The following is a 25,478-nucleotide window of genomic DNA, read 5'->3' as shown; positions in this document are numbered from 1 at the left end:
GAACTGAGTTCGATTCCCACTTCAGGTACAGCTCCTTAAGACTCTGGGCAAGTCACTTAACCCTCCATTGCCCCATGTAAGCCGCATTGAGCCTGCCATGAGTGGGAAAGCGCGGGGTACAAATATAAAAATAAATAAAAAAAACCCTGGAAATTAAATTCTGGATCATTTCTGGACTCCAGTATGGGGGGGGGGGGGCGTCTTTTATAAAGGCGTGGTAGTGTTTTTAGTGTGTGCTAATGATTAGTGCATGCTAAATGCTACAGACACCCGTAGGAATATATGGGTGTCTCTAGAATTTAGCGCATGCTTATTTTTAGTGTGTGGTAAAAATGGTAGCATGCTTTTGTAAAATAACCCATAAGAAAGGACTGACTTTTATGTAGTCCTATTTGTGCAGTTACCTTGGAGGGGCATAATCGAACGGCGCCGGCCATCTATATGGCTGGCGCCGCAAACAGCGGTCCCGAACCGTATTATCAAAAAAGATGGACGGCCATCTTTCGTTTCGATAATATGGTTGAGGCCGGCCAAATGTCAGAGATGGCCGGGTTTGAGATGGCCGGCATCGGTTTTCGCCAATAATGGAAACCGATGCCGGCCATCTCAAACCCGGCCTAATCCAAGGCATTTGGTCGTGGGAAGAGCCAGCATTTGTAGTGCACTGGTCCCCCTCACATGCCAGGACACCAACCGGGCACCCTAGGGGGCATTGCAGTGGACTTAAAAAATTGCTCCCAGGTGCATACCTCCCTTACCTTGTGTACTGAGGCCCCCCAAATCACCCCCAAAACCCACTCCCCACAACTGTATACCATTACCATAGCCCTTATGGGTGAAGGGGGGGCACCTACATGTGGGTACAGTGGGTTTTGGGGGGGGGGGTTTGGAGGGCTCCCATTTACCACCACAAGTGTAACAGGTAGGGGGGGATGGGCCTGGGTCCACCTGCCTGAAGTGCACTGCACCCACTAAAAACTGCTCCAGGGACCTGCATACTGCTGTCAGGGAGCTAGGTATGATGACATTTCAGGCTGGCATAGAGGCTGGAAAAAATAATATTTTAATTATTTTTTGGGTGGGAGGGAGTTGGTGGCCACTGGGGGAGTAAAGGGAAGTCATCCCCGATTCCCTCCGGTGGTCCTCTGGTCATTTGGGGTACATTTTTGAGGCTTGGTTCTAAAAATAAATAGACCAAGTGAAGCTGGCCAAGTGCTCGTCAGAGCCGGCCTTCTTTTTTCCATTATCGGCCGAAGCCGGCCATCTCTTAACTACGCCCCCGTCCCGCCTTCGGTACACTGCTGACACGCCCCCTTGAACTTTCGCCGTCTCCGCGACGGAAAGCAGTTGAAGCCGGCCAAAATCGGCTTTCGATTATACCGACTTGGCAGGGTTTAGGAGATGGCCAGCCATCTCCCGATTTGTGTCGGAAGATGGCCGGCCTTCTCGTTCGAAAATAAGCAGGTTGGCTAGTTAAGTCCTGAATATCGGCACTTAATCAGCCAAGTGCTGACTCCGCCCCCATAATAGCCGGTTTCGCATTCAGTGCTAACTGGACATTTTCAGCGACACTATGTAGTTAAATACCACTGAATATGCCCGTTTAGCCCCGGGAAGGCAGCTTAAATGGCCAGAAGCCTCCTCTAGCCATGTAAATTGTTTTAAATATTTGACCCAGTATTTTTTAAATTATAGTTACTGTAATATATTTCAAAGCTGTGTATGTCTTCTTTGACTTGTAGATGAGGAACCATGGGATGGACATAAAAAATGATTTTATACATTCCCATCTAGCAAAGTATACAGATTGCAAGAATCAGCTACTAATACCTGATGATGTAATACTTGACACTTATATGATATATACTCTGTGTAATATAGTGACATGCACAGGAATGTGTAGGTGGTTGACTGTGTAACTGTGTGCAGCCCGTTGCAGAAATGTTGTAATTAATAGTAACCTCCTGCAGTTGAATTTGTCTCACGATTCAGAGGCTGCCCACACTTGCATGAATTCAGTTTTGAAAATATACTGAGATCTGTAAAACATGACATTTCTTTACATGGTCTGTCAGTAACTGCTCATCCTGGATTAACATTTACTTATGCTGGTATTGTACGTTAACTGAGTGTATCCAGGTGTAACCCCCAACTGTGAATAAGGATTGATTTTTAAATTTATTTTGGGGCCCTTTTACTAAAGTGTGCTAATAGATTTAGTGCGTGCTAATGATTAGAGTATGTTAAATGATAAGATGCCCATTCTATTCCTATGTAAACATAAGGCATAGATAGGTATAGTTATAATTATCGTGAAGGGAGCATATAATTCAAACAACTTCAGAGTACTCAGCTTCACTCCAATATTCAATGTAATTTTCTTAAACAGGACTGAATAGGCTTTATGCTCTTTATAGGATCATCAGATCAGCGTATGTGTTCCCTTATTGGCTATAGCTGAGTCATGCAGTTTTCAAGGGACACACCACAATCCTCATTAATCCTCTCATTTAAATTCTCTTCATATTATTTTTTTTTTCAAATTTTCCCAGTTTTAAACATTAAACATTAGTCTTTTCCAATGTAATGTACATTAATGTACTTAGCTTTCGTTAGTAGTATTTTTCATGCTGGAGACCCTAATCCACCGACATAGATCTAAGTTTCGCAAATTGCTGAGTACTCGGAAGTTGTTTGCATTATATTCCTATGGGTATCTTATCATTTAGCATATGCTAATCATTAACACACACTAAGGACTAATTCATATATCATGCCTTAAAAATTGTTGCCCCCCCCCCCCCCACCCAAAACCAGCCTAAATTTCCACATGGTTTATAAAATATGCCGAGCGCCCCTCCATGCAACTAAATTTAGTCGCAGGCAGTTACACCAAGTAAAACTGGCTGTAAATAATAAAACCTAAATTAGTTATGAACCAGTTGTATTCTATAACAACGTGCATAGATTTTAGAAATGGCCATGCTCACCCCTCATATATCATATTTTCTCTGAGACAAATATTATTCTCTTGTGCTAGTTACCTCTCCATATCTATCTGTGCACACTCCCGCACTCAACACTTTGTACACTCCTGCACTCAACATACACCGACCACACCCAACAAACACCAACCAAATCATCATTGACCACAAACACAAACAGACCCACTTCTCCACTCCATCACATGAAACAACTCAATAAATGGGTTCCATAATATGGCTGACCTACTACCTGATAATAACCTGGCTAATATATTATCAGACAGAGGCCTTCAACTACAGACAGAACATACTAATTCTGATAACACAAAGAGCATGCATACAAACAAGAACAGAGTTAAACCTACTTATTAATACCCGACACAGAACAACCAGTACCAACAGAAAGAACTCAATAAACAATGACAACAATGAGTCTGAACATCAACTAGACCGAATAGATTGCAAATAACAGACAACCGAATCCACACTATCAATACCCATTGGATATACCAACGTAAGGTCCATAGTAAACAAAACAGAAACCACAAGAGATTGGATAGTCAAGGAACAATTGGGCCTACTCTTCATAACCAAAACATGGATAAGGTCCCTCGAGGACCCGGTTATCAGAGATATATGCCCACCAGGATAAAAAAAACTCACATCAATCCTGGAGGGAAGAAGATGAGGGATTGAATAGCGCTTTAGAAATGATAAGTAGTAGTAGTAGTAGATTTAAAACAGGCCAGATTGGGGGAGTAAGGCTTGTGAGTGACCTGAGAACCAGGGGAACCAGGTTCAATTCCCACTTCAGCTCCTTGTGACTCTGGGCAAGTCACTTTAATCCTCCATTGCCCCAGGTACAAAATAAGTGCCTGTATATAATATAGATGGCCGTCCCCATTCCATTATGCCCCTCCATGTGACTTAGAATTTACATGCCTGCATCATGTGACAGAATACGCTTAGAGAGTTGTTCGCATAAATTCTAATTAGTGCCAATAGTTGCTTGTTGATTGGCAATTTTCAACACTGTGGCTTGTTAACTAATTAACTTGAATGTGCAAAAATCCAAAATCCAACCGGATTTGCACGCACAACTTAAGTGGCGCTATATAGAATCCAGGGTAAGTAGTTCGTGCTATCTGCAAATTTAATGCAGCACCTATAAGAGCAAATGCTGGGAATGTCTCCTATAGTTATCGTGTTAAAGGATTAAATATAATATCACATCTAGCCTCGATAAGGCCTTCCTTATTTTTCAAACCCTTCCTGCAGATCTGCCAGCTGGCAAGTGTGACTGACGCCAAATCACAAAGCTACTTTATCATAGCCTGCAGAAATCTCCTGCATTCACTGGCCTGTAGCCAGCTCTATCATTTCTCACTTAGTGCTGTCTGTCTAAACTGAATACAGATATAGACTAAAGCCCTTGCAGATAGTGAAATTATGTATTAAATTCATCTGTATTCTTTTCATGGATATCTTGATAACACCCTCATCCTCCCCGTCTCATCTGCCCGCAACCTCGGAGTTATCTTTGACTCCTCTCTCTCCTTCTCTGCGCATATCCAGCAGATAGCCAAGACCTGTCGCTTCTTCCTCTTTAACATCAGCAAAATTCGCCCTCTCCTCTCTGAACACACCACCCGAACTCTCGTCCACGCTCTCATTACCTGTCGCCTGGACTACTGCAACTTACTCCTCACCGGCCTCCCACTTAGCCATCTATCCCCCCTTCAATCTGTTCAGAACGCTGCTGCATGTCTCATATTCCGCCAGAACCGATATACTCATATCACCCCTCTCCTCAGGTCGCTTCACTGGCTTCCGATCAGATACCGCATTCAATTCAAGCTTCTCCTTCTTACCTACAAATGCACTCGGTCTGCTGCCCCTCACTATCTTTCTACCCTCATCTCCCCTTACGTTCCCGCCCGTAACCTCCGTTCACAGGATAAATCCCTCCTCTCAGTACCCTTCTCCACCACCGCCAACTCCAGGCTCCGCTCATTCTGCCTCGCCTCACCCTATGCTTGGAACAACCTTCCTCAGCCCTTACGCCAAGCCCCCTCCCTGCCCGTCTTCAAGTCTTTGCTTAAAGCCCACCTCTTCAATGCTGCGTTCGGCACCTAACCCTTACCGTTCAGTGAATCCAGACTGTCCCAATTTGACTGCCTCTATCGGACCGACCGTTCACTTGTCTATTAGATTGTAAGCTCTTTGAGCAGGGACTGTCTCTCTTTGTTAAGTTGTACAGCGCTGCGTAACCCTAGTAGCGCTCTAGAAATGTTAAGTAGTAGTAGTAGTATATGATGAACATCCTAATTATCACATCATAGTTGTGCAGATAAAACATCCCATTTTGTTGAACTAATTTTAAATTTGGTCGTGAAAGGAGAATACTACAGCCAAGTCTCTTGGTCACTTATGATTCCACTGCCATGGCAAGGACTGCAAAATAAGAGCTTAGCTGCACAACTGATTGATTCCCAATGAAATATCAAAATCAGGGTAAGGAGGGAGTGACTATCCATGTGTGCGCCTGCACTCACTTCCCTTCCCCCCCTATCTGTCCACCACCCTTCCCCAATAAGAAAGGGCAAGAGGAGGAGGTGTGCCACAGTATCTGTCAGTTGGGACCCAAAGAGGGGCATAATCGAACGGCGCTGGCCAAATAGATGGCCGGCCATCTTCAGGGCCGGCTCCGCAAGGGGGCAGAGCCAACCGTATTTTCGAAATACGGTTGGGGCCGGCTAAATCGATCGCCGGGGTTAGAGGAGATGGCCGGCTTCATTTTTCAGCCATAATGGAAACTGGGCCCGGCCATCTCAAACCCGGCGAAATGGAAAGCATTTTGTCATGGGAGGAGCCAGCATTTGTAGTGCACTGACCCCCCTCACATGCCAGGACACCAACCGGGCACCCTAGGGGGCACTTCTAGAAATTAAAAAAATAAAAATAGCTCCCAGGTGCATAGCTCCCTTACCTTGGGTACTGAGCCCCCCCCCAAAACCCATTCCCCACAACTCTACACCATTACCATAGCCCTAATGGGTGAAGGGGGGCACCTACATGTGGGTTTTGGGGGGTTTTGGAGGGCTCAACATTAACCACCACAAGTGGAACAGGTAGGGGGGAGATGGGCCTGGGTCCGCCTGGCTGAAGTGCACTGCACCCACTAAAACTGCTCCAGGGACCTGCATACTGCTGTCAGGGAGCTGGGTATGACATTTCAGACTGGCATACAGGCTGGCAAAAAACTTTTTTTTTGTAATTTTTTTTTGGGTGGGAGGGAGTTGTTGACCACTGGGGAAGTAAGGGGAGGTCATCCCCGTTTCCCTCTGGTGGTCATCTGGTCGATTGGGGCACTTTTTTGTGACTTGGACCTAAAAATAAATGGACCAAGTGCAGCCGGCGAAATGCTCGTCTGAGCCGGCCATTTTTTTCCCATTATGGGGTGAAGCCGGCTATCTCATAACCATGCCCCCACCCCGCCCCTGCCCCACCTTCTGTACCCTCCCTTGAAGGTTGGCCGGCTCCGCAACGAAAAGCAGTTGGGGCCAGCCAAAATCAGCTTTCGATTATACCGATTTGGCCGGGATCAGGAGATCGCCGGCCATCTCCCGATTTGTGTCGGAAGATGGCTGGCGATCTCTTTCAAAAATAAGCTCAATAGCGATCTAAGATCTTTGTTGATGATTATTGTAGTTTCCTTGCTCACTTTAATTGATTTTTTTTAATGTAAATGGAAACTACCCAAATGGCAGTACCAATAGGCTGTATATCAAATAAAAATAAACCTGGAAACATAGAAACTTTTAGTAGCCCAACCTACATCCCTCACCCCATCAGGGCCAGGTACTGCAACTGATTTTACCTAGGCCCACTGCAGTTTGAGGCCTAAATCTAACCTCTCCACATTCATCTGTGTTGTGAAAGCCCCACTGTATCCCCGCCTAAACATTTGGTCCTCAACTTGACAACCCATTGTTTGTTTTTGTCTCTCTGTTGTATTTCCCATTAAAACTAGGTCTCCCGATATTCTCCATCTCAATTGCTTCTCCCAGCTCCAGAAATATTTCTCATCCTGCCACTATCCAGGAATTCTTGGAATAAGCCTCTCCTCCAAACCTGATGGAATTAACCCTATAGATATCTCCGATGGCCACTCCTCCATTCTGCCCCATTACACCCAGGACTTCTCCTCCCCTTCCCTTCCTTGTATTAAGCAAATAGGGGTTGATCATGGGTGTGACAGGGGTTATAAATTGTTTTTTTACCATGTGATAGTCTTAGCACATGTCCACGCTAATGGTTAACATGCAGTGAAATCTATGCTAGCTGCTTAATAACAGCTTTCAGAAATACATTACCACACAATAAAATGATAAAAAATATCAACATGGTCTGTGTTTTGGCCCTGTTGCCTTCATTAGGAGTCCATTGCAGAAAGTGTGGTTTCCACATGATTTTGAGGATTGGCAAAAAAAAGTCACTGTGATAGCAAGAACCTTCCTACAAAAACTTAAGAGCCTCTTTCATCAAACCACGCAAGTGGTCCCCAGTGCTGTAATGTTGAAAAAGCTCATTCACTTTGAATGGGCTTCGTCACCATTGCCACACGGCTTGATAAATGAGGCTCTAAATGAGCAAACTGAGTCAGGATATTTTTTTAAAATCATTTTACTTAATTACATTCACATTTATCACGTAAATGTAAGGAAAAACAGAAATTAATATAAGGAAAAAGAAAAAACATTTTCTCTCAACAATATATATAATTGTCCACAATTGGGGGATCCAAGATCAGGAAAACAATCTCAAAGAAAATAAGAAAAACACCAAGTGGTTAATCTTACAAATTCATATTTTCTGAGGGAGGAAGGTTAATCGGTAATTGCAGCCGGTACAGTGGTAACTAAAGGAAGTTGCTGCAGAGGGTTCTTCATCTGTTCTTTTAACTCCACAAACTCTTGTAATTTCTTGGGTTCAACAAATAAGTAATAAGGAAATAAAACACTTACAAAGGAATCGCTCTAGGAAGGTCCCGCCTAGGGCAATGATTGTTGGCTTAAAAGCCAAGAGTTCACACCTCCTAGTCTGCAATTCCCTTGATATATCAGGAAATATACTTTTATCTTTGAACCCAAAAAACTATCAGCCATGTATCGGAAATACAATTTCAAAACATTGTTCCTATCTAAATCAAAGGCAAAAGTCACTAGTAATATAACTCTCTATATAGGGTATTTTAGGAAGATTGATCATTCTCAAGTTATTTTTCCTTAATTGGTTCTCCAGAAGTTCCACTTTTTTACAAGAAACATGACTGTCCTTCATTACCAGATTAACTGATTTTCGTAGAGAAACCATTTCCTTAATAAAAGTCTCTAATTTTATATCTTGGACTTCCACTTTGTTAGATAAGTATTGATATAATCACATATTTATTCCTGAAAAAGTTTTGACATCTGAAGAAGAGAATTATTCACACTCTGCAGCACTTCCCATAGTGCATCCATTATGACATGTTTTGGCTTCACCAAGTCCAATTTCTCCACCGAAACCGCTCCAGATACCTTCGGGGGGAAGAGCTCACTCTCTAATCCCCCAGTTGGTTTATTATCCGGAGTCAATGCTGCGCCAGGACCTCCTCGGATCGCGTGAGGATCCTAACCCACTTCGGGCGTTTCCACTGTCGACCTCCATAGCGAAGCGTTACTGTTTCCGGGTCTTGGAGAGGTCATGCCAACAGGGGGACTCAAAGTCACTCCCTCTCCACTGAGATTCGGCAATAAAGCCTTGCTGTTCCCCGAAGCAGGAACCGATATCCCCGACGTTATGACCCCGAATCTCTCCAAAGTAGACTGAGAAGTGGTGGGAACCCCAGCCATGTTCGAGGAGGACAACACCACGGCTTTGCCTTTTTTCTTCCCCATTCTCTGGGGAGCGCACCTACTTCTTCAGGTATTCTGGTGTAAAACGGGAACTCAACTAACGTACGGCCTCCCTCGACACCATCTTGGATCCTCCAGTTTGGGACACTCTTTGTCTGGTTTCTCCTCAGAGGCCTGTATGATATGGGTAACCCTTCAGCATAGCCCTCTAAGTCATTGAAACACGGAAGCCCCTCCATCACTTACAAGGTGGTGTCCCTTCGGAGGGGGAGCCAGGATATTTTTTAACAAGCTTGTTAGAAATTGACTTGAACACCGTCCAAGAGCCTCTAGTGTGACATTCAGGATATTTTTTGTCATTTTATTGTGCGGTAATCTATTTCTGTGACCTGTGGGTCTCTTCTAATAAAGGACTTTATATATTGGATCACCCAGCTTTGTCCGTTTGGTCAATCCCACAGTTTATTTTTTTTTTGTCTTTAGCATTGTGTGGGACTATACTTGTTTTCTCCTTTCTTGTGCTGTGCCCAAAGTTAGACACCAGAAATATCTCCACTAAACTAGTATTCTGTAAAGGGCACTTCGTACAAGGCACTCTTTAAAGAACACTAGCTTAGCACAGGTTCCATACCTAACTTTGGGAGCCAGCATTTACGCCTCCTGACAAAACCCACAGGCACCCAATTTACAGCAATTGAACATCAACTTATAGAATTCTATTACATCAAACCTAACTTTTGGGAATGCCTCCTGATCTGCCTATGCTTCTCCAATAACCACACCCCTTTTGAGTTACACACTATGAAATGTAGGTGCGGATATTAGACAATTGTACCTAGGCTAGTTGCATGCATATTTCTCTAAAAATATTCTGTATTCCCTATTACTATGTAAGCCGCATTGAACCTGCTTTGAGTAGGAAAGCGGGGGATACAAATGTAATAATAAAAAATAAAAATTCCACGTGGAAAAAATATGCCTAGGTGTATTCTATAAAGTACACCTAAATTTTATAGAATAGGCTAAAATTTCCAGTATATAGAATAATGCCAAGTGCATTGCCGCATGACGAAATGTAGTCGTGGCCATTTACGCCATGTTTTACTTGGTATAAATCCTGACACCTAAATTAGGCACAGAGCAGGTGTCTTCTATAACAACGTGAATAGATTTTAGAAATGCCCACGGCCACGCCCCCTTTTCAACTATGCGATCTAGAATTTAAGTGCACCAAGTTACAGAATACACTTCGCGAGTTGCGTGTGCAAATCTTAAGTAATAACATTCAATTAACAGCACTGATTAGCTAGTTAACCAATTAAGCTATGCACAGTGCTATAGAATACAATTCGATTTCTGCATGGAAATTAAGGCTCCGTACATAGAACCCCGGGGATAGCTCCAAGTTGTTGCTAATCAACATCAATTATTGATTGTTGACAGTTCATTATCTAATTAATTAGTGCGCACATCTGCCCTTGGCACTCAAACGTGTGGCCAACTTTGGTCAATCTATATAGATTCCAGGGGCAAGTCTTTAATATAAATTACTGAATTCATACATGTAGCAAAAGAAGAAAGTGTTTAATGCAGGTCTGTCTGTAACCGCCATCATGCTCCCCAAATAGTCATATTACTTCTAAATATACTTGATATGTTTATTGAACTGATATGAATGATCTGTGAGTGACCTTATTAGGAAACGTTTGAATATTATAGCCAAATCATTTTCATTTTTTAACGTGGAAGGAATGGTTGCAGATAAGTAATGTTTAGCTTATACCAAGTGTTGTTTCCAAGCCTGAAAGATTGCAATTCTGTGGTAATGACAGAGCCCTGTGATAAATATATTTCCAACTGGCAATAAAACATAAGCAGTGTGTCTTAAGCTTGTGTTTTCTTAGACTTGTAACTCTGAACCCGTATCCCTTGAACAGATGTCAGAAGACTGCCTCCAGATCAGGTTGCTGCTGCCAAGTCTCGCGATCCTGGAATCAGAACCAGTTGCTATTAATGTCTGTACTATCCAATTTACAAGACTGAAACTGCAGCTCGTGCTTCGCTGAACTCACATATTAAGACATTTTTGACTATTTTAAACTTTTTTTTTGTTGACCAGGGTAAGTGGTTTTTTTTAATATCTATTTTTGCTATATTGCATGCACAACTACAGATTTAAGCTGTTATGCAAGGGACTTGGATGTGTTACGTTAAACTCTACCCATTTGTTTCTCAGCTGAAGACACTCATTATAGTTCTTGAGTGTCACTGATATAAAAAAAAAAACATTTCTCCAAACCTTGAGATTATTACTATAGGATTAAACCCTGATAAATTAATCTAACCACTTTTCTCTCCTTAAAATGGTTTATTGTGCTCTGTTCTTTGTCTGGTAAGGTACCTAAGCAAATAAAACCACCACAGAAAAAATGAAACATTTATTGATCAAAAATGATAATTAATTTAACTTTACTATTGCAAATATAACATAGCCTCAGTGCTACATAACATGCAATAACCAATAATTCTCTGGTTTTATAGTGAATCTAGAGAGTGCTGTAGGAAAAGTCTTTGCAATGATTTGACAGTTGTACAGTTAAAAATCTAAGTTGTGTTTTTTCACATTTCGATGTTCAAAAAATCATTCAAACCCTAACCCCGACAATCAAGATCAGTAGCAGAATTACCCTCAGTTGAAAAGCAAAGCAGTATTCACCGTAGATAAATAGATCATAACGGAATAATACTCATACTGAAAAAAAATATATAAGCACAGTACTGTTTTATGCTCAATTCATTGCTTGTCAGTAAGAAAATATTACATATATTTAAGTGTGATAAATACTTAAGAAACAAATCATGCATATATTTAGGAATAAGAAACATATTGATCCAACATACTTAAAACGCCCACATGAATCGACATCTATATCTAGGAATCTCTGTCTGGGATCAGGTCTAAACATGATAAAACATCCTGAACTATTTTTCAGCGGGACAGTTTTCCAGTCTCTTGATTTGTTTCTTCCCCTCTGACTCACTTTTTCCCCTTGCCTCTTGCTTTGCCTTCCTGCTCTCATTCACTTACCCAGTTTCTTAATATCTGATCTTTCTTGCTTTTTCTGCATGTCTTCCCTTTTATAGAAGAACAGTCAAATGGTCTTTGCTTAATCAGTCAGCTTGTGAGAAAGGAGCAGTCCACACTGACAAAGAGCACTTTGTTAAGAATGACATTATGCTGCATGTATTGAAACAGAATATAAAGAACTTTTGTGCACATTTTCATGGAAAGAAAATGGCAAGATCAGGATAAAAGACATTTTTTAACGGGGCTTGCAGTCCCTTGTGTCTAACTTTTGTTTACATAGTTGTACTGTGGTAAACATTCTAATATTATAGAATTATTTGACAAAACGATGGTAAAACATCCCCTTTCCTCGTGTTTTACTACTAAATGAAATGTTGTAATATTGATATCTAATGTTTACTTGCGCTTCTATAAGTGTTATAATCGTATTAAAACACAAACATGTAATCAAAGCAAAATATTACAACAGTTACTTCTGATGCCTTTAAATAAGAAAATGCATCAATCATTGACTGCTTCAAACATGAAGTTATGTTTGGATAGCAAACAATGATACAATTATTCTCAAATAAGAATAAACATTTCCCACCAAGAAGCCAGCTTGAAATAAAATAAAAATATATACACAGCAGAATACAACTTTAGAAACATGACGGCAGGTAAAGACCCAGTGATCCATCCAATCTGCCTATCCTCTATAACCCCTAACTCTTCCTTTTCCTAAGCGATCCCACATGCTTATCCTACTACTACTACTACTACTACTACTTAACATTTCTAGAGCGCTACTAGAGTTACGCAGCGCTGTACAAAATAAACAAAGAAGGACGGTCCCTGCTCATAGGAGCTTACAATCTAAAGAACGAAATGTCAAGTTGGGCAGTCTAGATTTCCTGGGTAGAGGTGTAGAGGTTATCCCATGCCTTTTTAAATTCTGACAGTCCTCGACTCCACAACCTCCACTGGGAGGCCATTCCACGCTTCCACCGCCCTTTCTGTGAAATAATACTTTCTTAGATTACTCCTAAGCCTGTTCCCTCTTAACTTCGTCGTATGCCCCCTCATTCCAGAGCTTTCCTTCAATTGAAAAAGGCTCACTTGCTGCACATTAATGCCCTTGAGATATTTAAACGTCTCTATCATATCTCCTCTCTCCCTCCTCTCTTCCAGCGTGTACATGTTGAGATTCATAAGCCTGTCCCTATATTTTTTGTGTTCAAGACCGCTTACTAATTCTGTAGCCGCCCTGATAGTATTTATTAAGCTAGTGAACAAGAATTAAGCATATTCAAGCTATGTTCCTATAGAATGCTACATAAAAATGAGCAATTATTTTTCATCTTAGTTTAATAATTTCATACATTCACTGTACACACTTAACATACTTTAGTACAAGTTTCCCTAAGTTGTTGCACTTAGTTATCAATGTGGGCTACCATTAATATATGCTATTTTATTGTTAACCTTAGTTATTAATAACTTCACCCCTAACGCAGCTTGATAACTTCCCTCTTAAAGGACTTAGTTATCAATATGAGCTACTGTTAAGAACACTAAGGGGGGAATTTTGTCAATGTGGGCTACTGTTAAGTTGGGTTATTTTACCACAAGTCAGATTAATTTAGCACAAGGTCTCATTGCATAAAATAACCTGACATTAGTAGCCCACATTAATAACTTCATCCCTAACTCCTGCTATTTCAGCATAGCTCCCAGCATACCTCCGATGGGAGAACAACACGAAGACTAAAGGAGAGGAGACTCATAAGATTGGAGAGTTTTGGGAAGAGCGAATGCAAGAAATAACAGAACGTAGCAGAAATTCAAAGGAACTGTATTTGATTACAAGCTTTGGACATTGCGGTACGGTGATAAAATCAAGTGTGCAAGCGACATATAGAAATAAGACTGACTGAAGGAAGAAACAGCGAATGGTCTTTCCCTACACCCCTTCCCGTGCACTCCGCTCCATGGATAAATCCTTCTTATCTGTTCCCTTCTCCACTGCTGCCAACTCCAGACTTCGCGCCTTCTGTCTCACTGCACCCTACGCCTGGAATAAACTTCCTGAGCCCCTACGTCTTGCCCCATCCTTGGCCACCTTTAAATCTAGACTGAAAGCCCACCTCTTTAACATTGCTTTTGACTCGTAACCACTTGTAACCACTCGCCTCCACCTACCCTCCTCTCCTCCTTCCTGTACACATTAATTGATTTGATTACTTTATTTTTTTTTTTGTCTATTAGATTGTAAGCTCTTTGAGCAGGGACTGTCTTTCTTCTATGTTTGTGCAGCGCTGCGTACACCTTGTAGCGCTATAAAAATGCTAAATAGTAGTAGTAGTAGTAGTGGTGGGCATTGCTAAAGAGGATTTAGATCTAGACTTTTAGTATTTCAGGAACAAATATGTGAATCAAGATTATTGAAAAAACTTTAGAGTGATTACAGTGAGGAATTAGTTATAGAAAAGTTTAATCAGAGTGCACTAAGGAAACTTGAGGGGAATCTAGGATACATGTATACTTTGGAAGAAAGGTGGGAGAGGGGAGATGTGATAGAGACATTTAAATACCTCAGTGGCATAAATGCACAGGAAGCAAGTCTCTTTCAACTAAAATTAAACTCTGAAATGAGGGGATATAGAATGAAGATGAAAGGGGTTAGATTCGAGAGTAATCTAAGGTAATACTTTTTTATGGATAGAGTGGTGGATGTGTGGAACTGCCTCCCAGTAAAAGTGGTAGAGACAAAAGGCCTCATTTTCAAAAGAGAAAAACATCCAAAAAGTGGCATAATTCTGCATTTGGACGTTTTTCTCCCAAAAACGTCCAAATCAGCATTTTTGAAACCTATTTTTAGACGTTTTTCTCTGAAGTCTGCCAGAAGTGCATCCAAATCTCAAGGGGGAGTGCCAGGGGTGTGTTCAGGGCAGACTTAGATGTTTTTCAACCCTAATGGAACAAAACAAAACCGTCCAGGACTAAAACTTAGACATTTTGAGCTAGACGTGTTTTTATTACGAATAAGGCACAAAAAGATGCCATAAATAACCAGATGACCAATGAAGGGAATCAGGAATGACCTTCCCTTATTCCCCCAGTGGTCACTAACCCCTCCCACCCCCCAAAAATATGAAGAAAAACATTACTTACCAACCTCTATGCCGGCTTCAGATGTTATACTCAGGTCCATTAGAACAGCATGTAGGTCTCTGGAGTAATCTAGTGTTGGATGCAGTGATTGCAGACAGGTGGACCCATTCTACTACTCCCCCCCTACCTGTTACACTTCTGGAGGAAACTGTGAGCCCTCCAAAACTCATCAGAAACCCACTGTACCCACGTATAGGTGTCCCCTTCACCAGTAAGGGCTATGGTAGTGATGTACAGTTGGGGGTAGTGGGTTTTGGATGGGTTTTAGGGGGCTCAGAACACAAGGTAAGGGAGCAATGGTGAGATATGTACCTGGGAGCATTTTATGAAGTCCACTGCATTGCCCCCTAGGGTGCCCCTATTGCTGTCCTGGGATGCAGGGGGACCAGTCTACTAAAAATGCTGGCTCCTCCTACATCCCAATGGCTTGATTTTTGTGCATTTTGCATTTGGACATTTTTTTTCTCGAAAAATGGACCGAAAAACAAAACGTTGAAATCAGAAAACATTGTTCGGAACAGTATTTTCGAAAACAAAAGATAGACGTTTTTCTTTTTTTTTTTTTAATGACCTTCTTTCCTATTCAGATTTTGGACATCTTTTGCAAAATGTCCAAAGTCGGACTTAGACGTCATATCGAAAATGTCCCTCAAAGACTGTTAGAGTTCAAGAAAGCACAGAGGATCTCTAAGGGAGAGGAAGAGATAGTAGATAGTATTGATGAGCAGACTGGAAGGGCCATACGGTTTTATCTGCCCTCATTTTCTATGTTCTTATATTTCTATGTAAAAGGAGAAATAACATAAGCATGTTTGTCTCTAAGTACCAATGCTTTTCAACTTTTTACAGAAATATTTCAAATAACACATTTAACGCTACTTAATGCTTGTAACCTAAAAAATTTTTTGTGTGATTTTCTTTTAGTGATCAGAATGGTGTGTAACACGAAAGAAAATATCAAGCTATCTTTTTGTCTTCTTTTATTATATCTGTTGATCCTAAATATACAAAGCCAGGAGGATGTTGTTATTATTACCAAGAATGGAAAAATCAGAGGGCTGCAGCTATCAGTTCTTTCTGGAACAGTAACAGCTTTTCTTGGCATTCCTTATGGAGAGCCACCTATTGGAATGCTAAGATTCAAAAAAGCAAAACCCTATAAACCATGGTCAGATATCTGGAATGCCACCCAATATGCCGACTCATGCTACCAGTACGTTGATAAAACCTTTCCTGGATTTCCAGGATCCGAAATGTGGAATCCAAATACCAAGCTTAGTGAAGACTGTTTATATCTAAATATATGGATTCCTACACCCAAGCCAAAAAATGCAAGTGTCATGGTATGGATCTATGGTGGAGGTTTTGAGACTGGAACATCATCTCTAGATGTCTATGATGGCAAATATTTAGCCCGCATAGAGCGTGTGGTTGTAGTCTCCATGAATTACAGAGTAGGTGCATTAGGATTCTTGGCTTTTCCAGGGAACCAAGAAGCTCCAGGAAATGTAGCTCTGTTTGACCAGCAATTAGCTCTTCAGTGGGTTCATGAAAATATAGCAACTTTTGGTGGTAATTCTAAAAGTGTAACTCTCTTTGGAGAGAGTGCTGGGGCAGCATCTGTTAGTTATCATATGTTGTCCCCTAAAAGCCATCCCTTTTTCACAAGAGCCATTATGCAAAGTGGTGTATCTAATGCTCCATGGGCTTCGATAAGTCCAAATGCGGCCAGAAACAGATCCCTGATCCTCGCTAACCTGCTCCATTGTTCTGAGAGCAATGAAACTGAGGTAATTTTTTGTCTTCGAAATAAGACTCCCCAGGAAATATTTGAAAAGACATTTTCTGTGTTAACACAAAAATCAGTTATTGAGATCAATTTTGTTCCAACAGTTGATGGAGATTTCCTCACAGAAATGCCTGAAACAATGGTCAAGCTTGGACAATTTAAGAAAACACAGATCTTAACAGGGGTTAACAAAGATGAAGGAACCTATTTTTTAGTTTATCAAGTGCCAGGTTTTAGCAAAGATAACGAAAGTCTTATAAATAGCAAACAGTTTCAAGAAAGTGTAAAGCTATCGTTTCCAAAAGCTACGGAACTTGGTGTGGAATCTGTTATATTTCATTATACAAACTGGGAAGAGGAACAGAATCCTGAAAAAAACCGCGATGCTATGGATGATATTATAGGGGACTATAATATTATATGCCCTTTATTAGAGTTTACAAAAAAATTTACAGAACTTGGAAACAAAGCATTTTTGTACTACTTTGACCATCGATCCTCAAAACTTGCTTGGCCAAAGTGGATGGGAGTAATGCATGGATATGAAATTGAGTTTATGTTTGGATTACCTATGAATAGAAGACTTAACTACACAAAAGCTGAAGAGATGCTGAGTAGGAATATGATGAGATACTGGGCAAACTTTGCAAAAACAGGGTAAGATCTCTTTGAAGTGTAATTTCTCCAACCTGTCCGTCCTCCTTCTAGGTAACTAAACACAAGTCTATACAGTAGCTAACAGTGTCCACCACTGCAGCATATATTTATTTATTTTATTTATTTATTGCATTTGTATCCCACATTTTCCCCACCTATTTGCAGGCTCAATGTGGCTTACAGAGTTTTGTTATGACATAGTCATTCCAGGTTATCAGATACAATTGGTAATGTACAAGGTTTAAGGGCAGAAAGAACGAGGATGTTATGCAGGATAGTATAGAAGGTGGACTATAATACTGGCTGGGTTGGTGAGGTAGTTTTGTAAGGCTATGGGTTATCTTTGTAGGCCTTGTTGAAGAGATATGTCTTCAGAGATTTGCAAAAGTTAGTTATTTCATCCATAGTTTTTAGGGCTGTAGGTAGTGCATTCCACAACTGCGTGCTCATGTAAGAGAAGGTGGTGGCGTGTATCCGCTTGTATTTCAGTCCTTTACAGCTGGGGTAGTGCAGATTGCGAAATTTGCGGGCTGATCTTATGGCGTTTCTGGGAGGCAGGTCCACAAGGTTTAGCATGTAGATTGGGATGTAGATTGGGGTGTCTGCGTGAACGATTTTGTGTACAATCGTGCAGATCTTGAACGCAATGCGTTCCTTGAGTGGGAGCCAGTGAAGTTTCTCTCTTAGGGGTTTTGCACTTTCATATTTCGTTTTTCCAAATATGAGTCTGGCTGCGGTTTGCTGTTTTATAAAGTACTAAAAGAAGGAGAGAGACATAGAAGGCTGTAAAGAATATGAGAATAAGCAGTTTATTTAGACTTACCAATCGGAGGTACATTTGGTATATAATTATTTCAGATTCTTGTCAGTACAGCAAATCAGAATAAATCAATCAGCATAGTCCATAAGCTTTTCTCGTAGAGTGGTAAACTGGTCGCAAAGCGCAAATTCACAGTATTACTTCTCTACCTTATGCAGATTACAATAGTCAGCACAAAACCTAAAAATCACATAAAATTACGTCATATACTGTACTTATTTCTGTGCTCATTCTCCATGTGTAATTATAATACTAATTTGCATAGTATCAAATTTGCTTTATGTTGTATCGGCATTACTAAATTTCTACAGAATCAGCAATTAGTTACTGGAAATAGTAACGTGGAGGGGCATAATTGAACGAAAACGTCTATCTCCATGGGCGTTTATCTCCGAGAACGGGTCTGTGAAGGGGCGGACCGAACCGTATTTTCGAAAAAAAATAGACGTCCATGTTTTATTCGACAATTTGTGAGCTGGGCGTTTTTGTTTTTCAGTGATAATGGAAAATGAAAGCGCCCAGCTCAAAAACGAATAAATCCAAGGCATTTGTTCGTGGGAGGGGCCAGGATTCGTAGTGCACTGGTCCCCCTCACATGCCAGGACACCAACCGGGCACCCCAGGGGGCACTTTTACAAAAACAAAAAAAAAGGTCAAAGAGCTCCCAGGTGCATAGCACCCTTCCCTTGTGTGTTGAGCCCCCCAAATCCCCCTCAAAACCCACTGCCCACAAGTCTACACCATTATTATAGCCCTAAGGGGTGAAGGGGGGCACCTACATGTGGGTACAGTGGGTTTGGGGGGGTTGGACGACTAAGCATTAAGCAGCACAATTGTAACAGGTAGGGGGGGATGGGCCTGGGTCCACCTGCCTGAAGTCCACTGCACCCCCTAACAAACTGCTCCAGGGACCTGCATACTGCTGCCAGGGAGGTGGGTATGACATTTGAGGGTCAAAATAAAAAGTTGTGAAACGGCATATTTTGTGGTGGGAGGGGGTTTGTGACCACTGGGGGAGTCAGGGGAAGTCATCCCCGATTCCCTCCAGTGGTCATCTGGTCATTTAGGGCACTTTTTGGGGCCTTATTCGTGGAAAAACAGGGTCCAGGAAAAGTGCCCTAAATTCTCGCTAAAAACGCATATTTTTTTTCCATTATCGGCGAAAGGCGCCCGTCTCTGATCGCCCGATAACCACGCCCCAGTTCCGCCTTCACCACGCCTTCGACACGCCCCCGTCAACTTTGTCTGCATCCGCGACGGAGTGCAGTTGAAAACGTCCAAATTCGGCTTTCGATTATACCGCTTTATTCGTTTTTGTGAGATAAACGTCTATCTCCCGATTTGGGTCGCAATATAGGCGTTTTTCTTTTTCAATTATAAGCTGGATAGAAGGCTGTAAAGAATATGAGTCTAAGCAGTTAATTTAGACTTACCAATCAGGGGTACATTTGGTATATAATTATTTCAGATTCTTGTCAGTACAGCAAATCAGAATAAATCAATCAGCATAGTCCATAAGCTTTTCTCATAGAGAGTGGTAAACTGGTCGCAAAGCGCGAATTCACAGTATTACTTCGCTACCTTATGCAGATTACAATAGTCAGCACATAACCTAAAAATCACATAAAATTACGTCATATACTTATTTCTGTGCTCATTCTCCATGTGTAATTATAATACTAATTTGCATAGTATCAAATTTGCTTTATGTTGTATCAGCCAGGGGCGTAGCCAGCCTTCCGTGGGAGAGGGGTCCAGAGCCCAGGGGGAGGGGGCACATTTTAGCCCTCCCCCCGGCGCCGCCCCCCCCCCACCGCCGACATTGCCGCCCCCCCTCCCGCCACGAACCCGCCGCCGCTGCAGCCTACCTTTACTTTTGGTGGCGGGGGATCCCACTCCCCACCAGCCGACGTCTTCTTCTTAGTCACTTCCTGCTCTTCAATTTGTTTGCTGACGTCCTGCACGTTGTACGTGCAGGACGTCAGCAAACAAATTGAAGAGCAGGAAGGACTGAGAAGACGTCGGCTGGCGGGGAGTGGGATCCCCCGCCAGCAAAAGTAAAGGTAGGCGGCGGCGGGGGCGGGTTCGCCGGGAGGGGGGTCCTGGGGTGAATCTGCGGGGGCCCCGGCCCCCTCAGGCCCCACGTAGCTACGCCACTGGTATCAGCATTACTAAATTTCTACAGAATCAGCAATTAGTTACTGGAAATTACCTAATCTAATATTTTCAGTAATTTCACCTATCAGCAGGTCATCAGGGTCATTCATACTTGCAACATAATTGTCTCTGTAACCACAGGTTCTGCCTACTTTTACCACAAGTTTCTGTTTACTGTCTACCACCTGCTGGACTATCCAAATTCCCCTAAATTAGCTGGGTCTATACCAGTGGCGTAGCCAGGCTGCCAATTTTGGGTGGGCCTGAACCCAAAGTGGGTGGGCACAAAATTTTCTCTCTACCCCCCTCCCCCAGCAAAATTTAGTCACACTAATCAGATGCATTTGTCACACAGGGTAAAGTGCTGCTTTTCAGTGCATCAGATTTCAGACAATTTATTTAATGGCCTAACACCCTTTTCAGTGAGCTTTCAGAGGCCAAAGCCTCCTGCCTCAGGTCAGTATAATGCTGTTACGGTATCCTCTCCTGACCTAAGGAAGGAAGTATTGGTCTCTGAAACTTTATTAACACAGGTACCATATTACTTTATCCTAAATTAAAAATAAAACTAGTTTCTTTACCTTTGTTGTATGGCCATTTACTTTTTCTCATTGTGTTGCTCCCAGTCTCTAGATTCTGCTTTCCTTCATTTTCGCTTGACTCTTCTGCCAGGGTTTCCTGGCCATTTGTCATTTTCTCTCCTTTTTCTTTGCTTTCTTCAATATTTTTCTGCCTCTCTCTCTGTCCAGATTTAATTCATTCTTACTATCCATTCTTTAATTTCCTTCATCTACTTATGGCTTTTCATCTTTTTCTCACCCTTGTTCTCCCCATGCCCCTTCCTCTTATTCTCCAGTCTTTCACTACTCCCCTTTTCCATGCAGCAGCTCTCCCCTCTCTCTCCCCATCCTTCCAGTGGTCTCCCCTCTTTCTTTCTGCATCCTTTCATCTAGTGTCACCTCTTTCTCCCTACCCTTCCATCCAGCGTCTTCCCTCTTTCTCTCCCCATCCTTCCACCCATCTACCCCTCTCTCCTGATCCTTCCATCTAATGTCTCCTCTCTCCCTCCTTCTAACCAGTGTCTCTCTATCTCTCTACCCTTTTCTGTTCAGTGTCCCTTCTCTCTCCACATCCTTCCAGTCTCTCCCCTTTCTCTCTGCATTCTTTCATCCATCTCCCCTCTTTCTTCCCATCCTTCCATCTGTTTTCCCTCTTTCTCTGCCATCCTTCCATCTGTTTTCCCTCTTTCTCTCCCCATCCTTTCATCTGTTTTCCCTCTTTCTCTCCCCATCCGTCCATCTGTTTTCCCTCTTTCTCTGCCATCCTTCCATCTGTTTTCCCTCTTTCTCTCCCATCCTTCCATTTTTTTCCCTCTTTCTCTGCCATCTTTCCGTTTTCCCTCTTTCTCTGCCATCCTTCCATCTGTTTTCCCTCTTTCTTCCCATCCTTCCATCTGTTTTCCCTCTTTCTCTCCCCATCCTTCCATCTGTTTTCCCTCTTTCTCTGCCATCCTTCCGTCTGTTTTCCCTCTTTTTCTGCCATCCTTTCATTTTCCCTCTTTCTCCCCATCCTTCCATCCATTTTCCCTATTTCTCCCCATCCTTCCATTTGTTTTCCCTCTCCCGATTTAGGCCCGCCTGATTCAGGCCCGCCAGCGCCAGCCCCAGCTCCCATTGCCGGTCACTGCTGCTTTTCCTGTTGATCAGTAGGGCCGGCGCTACAAAAAGAAGAAGCGCTCAGCTGACTGAGCTGAGCGCAAATGCTAACGAGAAAAAATGTTTAAAAAGCGCAGCACCGCAGGCAGCCTTGAGGCATTGGCTGCAGGCTCTGCAGGCTCCTCCCATCTCTTACATCACTGCCCCTGGAGAGAAGCAGGGGCAGTGACGTAAGAGATGGGAGGAGCCTGAAGCCAATGCCTCAAGGCTGCCTGCGGTGCCGCGCTTTTTTTTAAAACATTTTTTCTCGTTAGTGTTGGCGCTCAGCTCAGTCAGCTGAGCGCTTCGTTTTTATGTAGCGCCGACCCTGCTGCTCAACAGAAAAAGCAGCAGTGGCCGGCAATGGGAGCTGGGGCTGGTGCGGGCCTGGAGGAAAAGTGGGCGGGCGTGTGTGTGCGATTGGGTGGGCGGGCCAAAGCTGAAATTGGGTGGGCCTGGGCCCACCCAGGCCCACTAGTAGCTACGCCCCTGCTATAAACTATTTTCTAATGAAATCATATTTCAGTTTCTTAGCAAAAACTGTTTCCAAACCATTATTATTTCCTGGCTAGGCTATATTGTAAAACTTTTACAAGAACAGCTGCTTCAGGGCCATTTCCAGTAAATGTCAGCAAATATACCATTGCAAGCATTTTTCAGTTTGCCCTTTTCAACCTTTTGAAGCCTAGTTCAACACACAATCTGACAGACTATTGTTCAGCCATGTCCTGCATGTCCTATATGATCCATATTAACAGAAGTCACATATGCAAACTGGAATTGTATTAGCGAAATAGGAGTTATAGGTACATATTTTACAAGCCATATGCGTGTTTCAGACATGGATAACTTTGCATATTACATGCACATCTAAATCCCAGTTTTATGAAGTTGGGATATGCATATTTAAAGGTCAAAAATGTGCATATTGCAAGAGGGTTAGTCTGGATGCATGTGGGTTACTTTGGCAATTTTCATATTTTAGAGTTTATGTACTAAAAGGCAACAGCATTACCAGAAGAATTAATGTGTTAACATTTATTTATTTATTTATTTATTTATTACATTTGTATCCCGCGCTTTCCCACTCAAAGCAGGTTCAATGCGGCTTACATAGTAATAGGGAATACAGAATATTGTTGGAGAAAGTAAAGGTTAAATATAAGAGGTGAGTAGATAGAGATAGGCAATGGAGAAGGGAGTAAGGTAGGAGATACAGTCTAGGTCAGTGTCGTTAGGTAGATGGGTTCATAAGATTAGTCTGGGCCATTAGGATAGGCTTGCTTGAATAAATGGGTCTTCAGTGCTTTCCGGAAGGGCAAACAGTCACAAATTGATCGGATAGGTCTGGGGAGGGCATTCCAGAGTTGGCTGCCTAGGAAGGAGAAGGTTTTGTATTTGATTCCTTTGCAATTGGGGAAATGCAGATTGAGGTAATTTCGCGAAGATTCAGACATGTTTCTGGTCGGAAGGTCAATCAGATTAAGCATATAGTCCGGAGATTCACCGTGGATAATCTTGTGGATTAATGTGTGGATCTTGAAGTTGATTCGCTCTTTGATAGGGAGCCAGTGAAGTTTTGCACGAAGAGGAGTTGCGCACTCAAAACGTGATTTGCCGAAAATGAGTCTCAGTGCTGTATTTTGGGCAGTCTGAAGTTTTTTCAGGATAAGGGCCTTGCAGCCTAAGAAGATACTATTACAGTAGTCGACATGGGTAAGTACCGTGGATTGCACCAAATTCCGGAAAGGTTTCTGGGGGATTTTACGCGTTTCAGTAACCACATCATATTGAACATTTTCTTTGTGGTGGATTTAGCGTGATTTTCCAGCGAAAGGTGGTTGTCTAGTGTCACTCCAAGGATTTTCAGGTTGTCGGAAATGGGGATTGTGATGTCAGAGGTTTTAAGATTAGATGGGATGGGCGCGGAGTGTTGAGATGAGAGGATTAGGCATTGTGTTTTTTCTTTGTTCAATTTCATCACGAAGGCGTTGGCCCAAGAGGTTAAAATGTGATGATTAAAACATTTTAGTCTTTGAGTTTGTATTACCATTTATGTGGACTTCGGTGCAAAAGGTAAAGAGGTTGATCCTAAGGAGCATAGCTGTCAGTGTGGACTAACGTTAAGAAAAGTTATTTTACCACAAAGTTGTGCTATTTTAGCACCGACCCTATATTATGCAATGAAACATACAAAGGGTGGGGCAAAAAAATAATAAATGTGCATTCCCCATGTCCAAAGGATCAACATTTGGATTTTTACATGCCCTCCAAGATATCTAGGTTTTAGAAAATTGCTTTTTTTTTTTTTTTGTTACATTTGTACCCTGCGCTTTCCCACTCATGGCAGGCTCAATGCGGCTTACATGGGGCAATGGAGGGTTAAGTGACTTGCCCAGAGTCACAAGGAGCTGTCTGTGCCTGAAGTGGGAATCAAACTCAGTTCCTCAGTTCCAAAATCCACCACCCTAACCACTAGGCCACTCCTCCATTGTTGCTAGTATTGGAGATTCTACATGGAATGTTGCTATTCCACTAGCAACATTCCATGTAGAAGTTGGCCCTTGCAGATCACCAATGTGGCCGCGCAGGCTTCTACATGGAATGTTGCTAGTGGAATAGCAACATTCCATGTAGAATCTCCAATAGTAGCAACATTCCATGTAGAATGTCCAATAGTATCTATTTTATTTTTGTTACATTTGTACCCTGCGCTTTCCCACTCATGGCAGGCTCAATGCGGCTTACATGGGGCAATGGAGGGTTAAGTGACTTGCCCAGAGTCACAAGGAGCTGCCTGTGCCTGAAGTGGGAATCGAACTCAGTTCCCCAGGATCAAAGTCCACCACCCTAACCACTAGGCCACTCCTCCACTGTTGTGGGTTGTGCTCCTCTGGAGGTATTAGGAAAGGTCACCCCCTTAATCATCCAGTGTTTTTTTTCCAATCCCAAAAAGTGATACCTGCCAACATTGTAAAACATAGAAATTAATGTTTCTAAAATGGCTAACTACACATGTGCACTCTAGCACACACACATAGATAGATAGATAGATAGATAGATAGATAGATAGATAGATAGATAGATAGATAGATAGATAGATAGATAGATAGATAGATAGATAGATAGATAGATAGATAGATAGATATGTTCTGAAATACCAGCACATACAGGATAATGTTGCCTTGTTGGGCCCATTAACATAAGTACATAAGAACATAAGCACTGCCACGCTG

General features: G+C 42.2%; 1 protein-coding gene across 2 annotated transcripts in view; it reads left to right on the top strand.

Moving 5' to 3' along the window:
- Window positions 1–10,771: 10,771 nt before the first annotated feature.
- The window catches only part of BCHE (butyrylcholinesterase), a 56,649-nt gene continuing 41,942 nt past the window's right edge, over window positions 10,772–25,478 (top strand). The window contains exons 1-2 of one of the 2 annotated variants that reach the window (XM_030216634.1): window positions 10,772–11,004; window positions 16,050–17,571. In XM_030216634.1, the coding sequence (XP_030072494.1) occupies window positions 16,058–17,571 (1,514 nt within the window). In that variant the 5' untranslated portion in view covers window positions 10,772–11,004; window positions 16,050–16,057. The remainder of the gene's footprint in view (window positions 11,005–16,049; window positions 17,572–25,478) is intronic. The other variant, XM_030216632.1, reaches the window with a different exon arrangement.

The sequence above is a fragment of the Microcaecilia unicolor genome, chromosome 10 (assembly GCF_901765095.1).
Source record: "Microcaecilia unicolor chromosome 10, aMicUni1.1, whole genome shotgun sequence".
Lineage (NCBI taxonomy): Eukaryota > Metazoa > Chordata > Amphibia > Gymnophiona > Siphonopidae > Microcaecilia > Microcaecilia unicolor.
Note: the sequence above shows the minus strand (reverse complement) of the source record. Positions and strands in the feature narration are given on the sequence as shown.